Source organism: Triticum aestivum, chromosome 6B (genome assembly GCF_018294505.1).
Source record: "Triticum aestivum cultivar Chinese Spring chromosome 6B, IWGSC CS RefSeq v2.1, whole genome shotgun sequence".
NCBI classification, from domain to species: Eukaryota; Viridiplantae; Streptophyta; class Magnoliopsida; order Poales; family Poaceae; genus Triticum; species Triticum aestivum.
Window position 1 is genome coordinate 68,157,599 of NC_057810.1, and position 7,958 is coordinate 68,165,556.

Consider the following 7,958-nt stretch of genomic DNA (forward strand, 5'->3'; position numbering starts at 1 on the left):
ACTGGTCCGCTGTTAAGCGCTTCTTGCGCTATGTTCGTCACACTGGTTCATATGGTCTTCATCTTCAGTCGGCGCCTTCTAGACTAATCTCCGCATTTTCTGATGCCGACTGGGCTGGTAGTCCTGATGACAGGCGATCCACGGGGGGACATGTTGTATTCTTTGGACCTAACTTGATCGCCTGGCAAGCTCGCAAGCAAGCTACGGTTTCCCGGAGTAGTACTGAAGCTGAGTACAAAGCGGTTGCTAATGCCACAGCTGAGATCATGTGGGTGCAGTCGTTGCTTCGGGAGTTGAAGGTCTCTCCAACTCAGCCGCCTGTCCTTTGATGTGATAACATCGGTGCTACATACCTTTCATCCAATCCAGTATTTCATGCCCGAACGAAGCACATCGAAGTTGACTATCACTTTATGAGGGAACGTGTTGCTCAGAAGCTTCTTCAGATCAAGTTTGTTTCTTCTAAGGATCAACTTGCTGATATTTTCACTAAGCCCTTGCCCTTGCCTTCTTTTGAGGGATGTCGACGCAATCTTAACCTTCTGAGTGTTTCAGGACATAGTTAAGATTGAGGGAGGGTGTTAGACTAAGTATATAGTATATATACGTGTTGTAACATAACTTGTATTTGTACGATTCCCTCTTATAAATATATGACAGCCGTGTCCATCAAGGGCATCGAGCATTGTTCCAAACTCTAGTTTGTCTAACAGCACAGAGTCGAGATACGCATCGGCGAGCGCGGTGACGAGGTTGGTGGCACCGGGGCCGGAGGTGGCGATGCAGACGCCGGGCCGGCCGGAAGCGCGCGCGTAGCCTGACGCGGCGAAGGCCTCGCCCTGCTCGTGGCGGAGCAGGTGGGTGCGGATGGTGGGCGAGCGCGTGAGCTCCTGGTGGATCTCCATGGACGCACCGCCCGGGTACGCGAACACGTCGCCAACTCCACAGCGCTCGAGGGCCTCCACGAGTATGTCTGCGCCATTTCGCCTAAGCGTTGTGACGGTGGGAGAAGAGGAGGCCATGGTGTTTAGAGCGTACCCTTATTTAGATGCAAAGAAGGCCAGAATCCTTAGGAAAACACCCGCGCTCCTTGGCTAGAAACACAGCTCTCACTGGAACACTCGCAGATGCTTTCCTTGCCCTCATTTTTATAGGACACATCTACATGCATGTATTATATATGGGATATAATGTGTGGAAAATAATTCAATTTTTCTTAAATTGCTAGATATGGGTCACGTTTTGTAAAGGGAAAAATGGGCTCCACGTATACGTGATTATTTTGGAGACTTCGATAGTGTTTCGGTAGGCAACGTACCCGCAAACGCCAGGAAACCAACGTGTGTTAGTTTCGGGTCAAAAGAAAAACGTGTGTTCATTTGAGAAAAGCCACACGTTTTTTTTTTCTTTATCAAAAATTCAAAGTGAAAAGCATCACGTTTTATCCAGTGTCGAACAAGACACATTGGAGATAAAAACAAGAGCGGGCAATATGTGGTGGACTTGCCACGGCAGGAAAAGAAAGCAGAGCCAAGCCTCTGAAGATGAAAGCTAAATGGACACCTCCTGATAATGGAGTGATCAAGGTGAATATCAATGATCAGTGCTCCCTCCATTTCTAAATATAAGTCTTTTTAAGTATTTTAATAAAAACTACATACAGATGTACTTATATAGACATATTTTACTATGTAGATTCACTCATTTTGTTTCATGTATAGTCTGCATTAGAATAAATCTCTAAAAAGACTTATATTTAGGAACAGAGGAAGTAATACCAATCAACGATTTATCGGGCTGGTGATCCGGACCGTGGTAGTTTTGGCAATGTCCTATGTGCACAAGCGCTCTGGTAGACTGGCCACAGTGGGAGTAATTTCAGCAGTAATATCGAGTCCAACTTAGCAAATTTGTTTAAGTGATAATGAGTTAATGAGGAGAGAGGTAGTTTGAGTAACTTAGCTAGTTACTGTAACATCACATGTCTCAATACAATATGAGTCTATAACCTAATAAATGAAGCTTTACATGTTACCACACTTAGGTTACTACCCACTATGAAGATAGTAATATAGTCTAGGGATATGTGTATGTTGCTAGTGTAAGTTACTCGTCATTGTGGCTAGTCGTATGAGTGTCACTACTGCGAAAATTGAGTCTTTGCCGAGTTCTAATATGTGTTTGGCGAGTTCTATTCCACGGGATCATGTCAAACAACCAGTTTTGCCGAGTGGCAGACTCGAAGAACAGAGAAGACTTTGCCAGAGACTCCAGTTAGTCGAGAGCCAATCTAAATAAACTCCGCACAATAAAAAAGGCTCGGTCTGAAAGACCTTTGCCGAGAGCTCACAATTAGGTGCCACGTGGCACAACTGGTCTGTGTTGACGGCTCCGTAACGTCGAGTGCACCTTTGTCAAGAACCTTATGCATGGTACGCCCTCCGTCGTTCAAAAAATGTACTTCCAGTTTAGTTGAATGGTCAAGCTATCTCAAAATTTGACAAAGTTTGTAGAAAAATGTATCAATGTTTGTGAAATTAAATAGGTATATGATCAAAATATATTTTATCATGAATCTAATGCTACTAATTTGATGACATAAATGTTGGTGTATTATTGTATAAATAAGGGCAAACATAAAAAATGTTTGACTTTTCAATAAAGTTGGAAGTACACTCTTTTAAGGACGAATGGAGTACCCGGGAATCATTTTTTGGAAATACTTTTTCCATGTGCAGTAAAGGTTTACCGTGTTCAGTTTGGCTGGTGCTTGGCAATCATTTTCTGCAAATACTTTTATAATGTGCAGTAAATATTTGTCGAGGTTCCTATGAGTCATACAGGCAATCATTTATCCAAACATTGTTTTAAGTGTGGTAAAGATTTGTCGAGTTCCTGAAATACTCAGCATAGTGGTATAGGTGTTCCCGCGTGGCATTAGATAATACCCAAGTGCACTTTGTTTGGTTGCCTGCAGCCCCGTACCTGACGCCTCTGCAGAAGGTTCGACCAAACAGGGCCCCCAAAGCAGGAGGGCCCCCAATTTTTTAAACTATTACTTAGTGCTGGTTTAGTTGGGTTAATCAGGCCTTGTACTAATCAACGCATTTAAAAATTCCACCGAATCTGTGGCAGAATTAACTCTACGCCAGGCCCTGCTCCACACGGCTGAAACTCACGCAAGCCCCCGCTCTCTTCCATGAAAATTAAAATGAGCACTGTTCAAGGACCTACAGAGAAGGGAAGTCAGGTTAATGTAGCATACATGACTTCCCTTTGTATGTTAAAGGATCTAGCTCCCAACTGGGCATGCCCTGCATCCAGACTACCGAAGCCACATGCGCCGTCGCGCAATGATGTGCTTTCAAAATCAATCACATGTTGTTTCATCACATTTTATTTCCATGTTCTGTTTTTAGAAAAGGTTTTTTATGAAGAACTAATTTAAGATTTTTTTTCTCAAGGAATGATAGAAGGATGGCACGTTTATGCTAAAGAACATAGTACTTTTGAATACTTAGATTGCTTCTTGGTAAGATGTAACTCTTTCAAAAAATTTACCACTAACATTATATATATATATATATATATATATATATATATATATATATATATATATATATATAGGCACACACATATTATAAAACTACATTTTCCTAATTGCCAATGGTTACGAGGGCCCAATTTTTGGTTTCGCACCCGGCCTCCATTTTCTTGGGTACAACGCTGGTTGCCTGCATTAGCCCAAGCGGCACATGAACACGGTGTTTGGTTGCCCGCATGGGGTATGATTAAGAGCTAGCACTTGCACTTAGCACACAGGATTAAGAGCTAGCAGAGGGGGGGGGAAGAAATGCAGTGTGCGCCGGACCATGGCGACTGCGGTGGATAGTGGCTGTGGCGCCGTGTCCGACATGACGAGCATGGAGTCGTCGACTAGCGACCCCGTCGGCGGCACGGCGAGCGACACCGTCGATGAACTAGTTGCGGTGCTCGCGCAAAGACAGTCGACAGAGGAGGAGAATGCAGTGCTCGCGCCATGGTTCGTCAGTGCAGTGAACGAGAGAGGAAGCCGAGATGATCGATGCCGGAAATGACTCCAGTTTAGTAGGGCGAGAGAGAGGAGGCCAAGAAGATCGACCCCGTCGGCGGCGCGGCGAACTGCAGTGTGCACGGAGGCAGAGGACACAAGAAAAAAGTGTGCACGCCATTGCAGCGTCAGTGCAGTAGGAGGACGACAGAGAGACCGAGATGAGCGACGTGTCCTCGCCAGCGGCGACTCTGCTCGCCGTCGCCGCCTGCTGCGCGGCGCTCCTCGTCGCGGCCGCGCTGCCGCAGCACCACCAGCCGCAGCAGCAGCACAAGCACGTCAGGATCGTCGGTGCAGTAAACTGCTATTCAAAAGGAGATGAAGTTACGATCGTCAAAACCAAAAACTTACAACACGAATGTTTTGAGGAACCGCGAGATTGGGCTGCTGGTCAAAGGAAAACTCAAATGATCGATCGTGCGCGACGAATTTGACAAAATTCGTCAAGAACAGCTTCAAACGGGAAGACAAAATTAAGAACTTACAGCCGACGAAACTACGAACCGATCGCCTGAATGAAACCATAGCATCGAGGTGCATCTTTTTTGTGTAGAGCTTACCTTGAATCGAAGCACCGTTGTGTAGATCAGAATGGGCTAGGAAGAACAGAATTAGAGGGAAGGTTAATGGAGGTAGGAAGATAAGCACGGGTAGGCTGCATATCAGCTAGTATCCCCAGAGATGTTTTAAGTTTGTTATGCAGGCCCAATAATAAAGCCAGGCAACTAAACAGCCCGTTCACTTCCCGCGTGGGCCTTGTTGGACCTCACACTGGCAACCAAACACGCCCTGGATGAGAGACTCGGGCATCTGACACACCGGCAGATAGCTGCTAAAGGAGGCGAGCGGCGGTGGCGGCTCAAGGAGGCGAGACGACCAAGCCCTCGCCACCGACCCAGGATCCCGCAGAGGCCGACGCATATGGGAGGCCGATGATGAGGCCCTGCTGACACAGATCGGCTTCAGCTTTGTGATCTTCGCCTCCCTCTTCGGCAGCAGCTCCGACGCGTGCCATATGGTGTCGCTGCCAGGGCGAAGACGGGGCAATAAGCGGGGGCCAGGCCACCCCTAACTACTTATCGACTTATCGTAGAACTCAGTACTAGTTGTCATAGATTTATGCAATGGTAATCTGTTTACCTCTGATAGATTTTTGGGATGAATCAACCGGTGTATATTAGATTAGTTCTCATGGCCTAAGCCCAACAGGCACAGCAAATTAAATGGCCTAAACGCTGCATGTTCTGGTCGTTTGAATTGGCGACTGTATTAGGCCTTGACCGGTTGAGATCCCTCAACAATTCGATCCCAATATTGCCGTCGCCGCCGCTCGCTTGCTGCCGACCTGCCGTCAACTACTTCAGAAATCAGTTGCTGCCGATGATGATCGTTTGTTTGCAGCTGGTTGTGGTGATTTTTTAACCTCATTTCAAAGTTCATTATGTATTTTAGGATGTGAATGATTACCTCAAATTTTGGAGGCTCATGCATGAAGTGACTATATGGCCCTTTTTTGGTAGATCATGTCTACATTATATTGATGTTTTACATATATGAGAGGAGGCTCTAAGGAAATAACCGAATGAGCCAATGACGATAGCGTGGTGGAGTGACACTGTCGGTTTTTGTGATTGCTTAACCTCATTTCAAAGTTCATTGTGTAATTTTCGATGTGAATAATTGCGTCAGATTTTAGACCCTTGCTTCAGGTGACTATGACACTTACATTAGGTGGCTATATGGCTCAATGTTATTCTACATGCAGATGATGTCTAAATCATGTTGCTTTTTTTACAGATATGAGAGGACTCAGAGGAGTATCTAAGAAAAGATGTGAATAAGCCAATGTCGGTGACATGGCCAGTGACACTATCGGGGAGCTGATCTTTCCTATCCGGTGCGTTGTTCGATAGAGTGGGCATCTATTTTTTTAATTTATGATTCACTGATGACATCATGCGTGTTGGCGGCGATTCCTGTAGGGTAAAATGTTCAAGTCCAACATTAAAATTGATGGTTTGCAGCCAAACTAAAATGGTTGTTCTATCATATGAGGAATGTTTATAGGTGTTCGAAGGAAGGTTGCCCAGGCCATGGTTTCTTTCATTACTGTACTATCAATTATGTGCCTTACATGTTTTTTCGTTTGTTGATGAGATGCATGTACCGGTTAACGATCTTGGATGCGGGATAAGCTATGTGGATGGCATGGTATTCTTGGTCGATGTGGAGCAAGACTTGGTTGACAAAGGTATTGATGTTTTACTAGCCGAGACCTATGTTATGTTCTCTGTTTGTGCCTATGCAGATATCTGGTTTGGTTGGAAGGAACTACAGTTCTGAATGCCGCTACCTCGCGTTAACCCGCACATTGTTGCGGAAGTATTTTGCAATATATTCAGTGATAATTGGTTGTATGGAACATGAATATGTAGAGTAATAATATGAACTAAAACTGAAAATAAATATGATTTGTGGTGTTTGGTTATTGTATAATATAACTATCATAATCGAATTTCAATTCTCATGCATGTTTTTATGTTGAGGTGTCTTTTTATTATGCATGGTTGCATGTTGTGGCGGGCCTTTCTCCATGCATGTTGAATGATGAGTTGGCATATTTGCATGTTGAGAGAAATAGGTTACTGGGGGCTAGCTATTTAGATATAGAAGATCCGTTTCATTTCAGGTCCTCAAAATTCTCCCTAATGGTAGCAGTGTTTTTGTTGGTTTTCAGCCAAATGAATGTAATGCTGCCGGCCCAAGTACTAGCCAGCTTCCATGGCTTGCTGCTTCTGCTAGAGGACCAACGAAATTGACGAGACCTTCATTTTCTTCATGAATGTTGGTTGTTTTTAGTTTTCTGCGTGTAGTATGCAACCTTTTTTTATTTTCTGAAAGCAGTTGAAGAAGCCGGTGAGTTGAGCTACTTTTGTCTTACCAGTGCCTCAGTTAGATCGTACACTCTGCCGCCCCTTGCTCTTTGGCTTTTATAAAGACGTCTCTATATTGATTCATCTTTGTTGATGGTTCTTCTATTACTCCTAGATGTCCGCATTCGGAAACTCCTGTCGGACATGTTTCAGGCAGTAGTGAAGAGCCAGGGGATATACTGAAGAAGGTACTGACTCTTGGATAACGTGGTAGAAAAAGGTGAACCCCCGTAGATCCATGGTCTTTTCTCTCTGTGTTATTTTTCTGTTGTTATTTTCATGCCTATCCTATTGTTATAGGGCATATGCATGGAAGCAGATTTTCGCTAATGCGGCCGAGAGGGAGGCAAAAGATGCCAACTGTGTTCCCCTTTAAGATCCTTTATATGGTTACTATATGTGTTTGTTTGTTTTTTGCCGGATGTTGGTTAATGAATATGTTGCTGTCATTATGGGTGTAATGACTGAATTTGCTTCTCCTGCAGGTGGGGGCGGTAGGTAGCTTCATCTGCAACGTTCAGTTTAGGATGTGGCTGTGATGACCCGTTCAGTGAACTGCTTCATGTAGGAGTAGTTTGCATGTCTAAAAGCTACTTAAAAGGCATGGACAAGGCTGGTGCCAAGACTGGAATTAGTTCATAGTGAATTGCTGGATCTCTTAGCGAAGTTAGAAATTGGAGAATAGCCAATATGCCGACTCTAATCTTTATTCTGCTCCGATCTCTTTTTTTTCTGGTTACATTCTTTATTTATGCTTGTGGAAGAGACTACAGGCTACACGTTGTCATCCCGCTAGAGAAGTGTGATGCAAAGAGCAAACCAACGCAATACTAGAAGAACGCCCGTACGTTGCAACGGGGCCACATTAACTTTAAGAGTTCAATATTACGACATTGGCGATCTTTTTTACCATCAAATCCTCACACACACAGACA

The 7,958-nt window shown here is 44.4% G+C and overlaps 1 protein-coding gene across 1 annotated transcript; it reads right to left on the bottom strand.

Annotated features, from left to right (window-relative positions):
- Positions 1 to 581: 581 nt before the first annotated feature.
- LOC123138828 (probable acetolactate synthase 2, chloroplastic) lies at positions 582 to 1,073 on the bottom strand. The gene has a single exon (XM_044558692.1). It carries the CDS (start codon positions 1,020 to 1,022, stop codon positions 582 to 584), a length of 441 nt encoding a protein of 146 aa, XP_044414627.1. The 5' UTR covers positions 1,023 to 1,073.
- Between the last annotated feature and the right edge of the window lie 6,885 nt (positions 1,074 to 7,958).

Bases quoted from the DNA above. Each gene is read 5' to 3' on its own strand.
- LOC123138828 (XM_044558692.1), bottom strand. From the start codon at position 1,022: ATGGCCTCCTCTTCTCCCACCGTCACAACGCTTAGGCGAAATGGCGCA.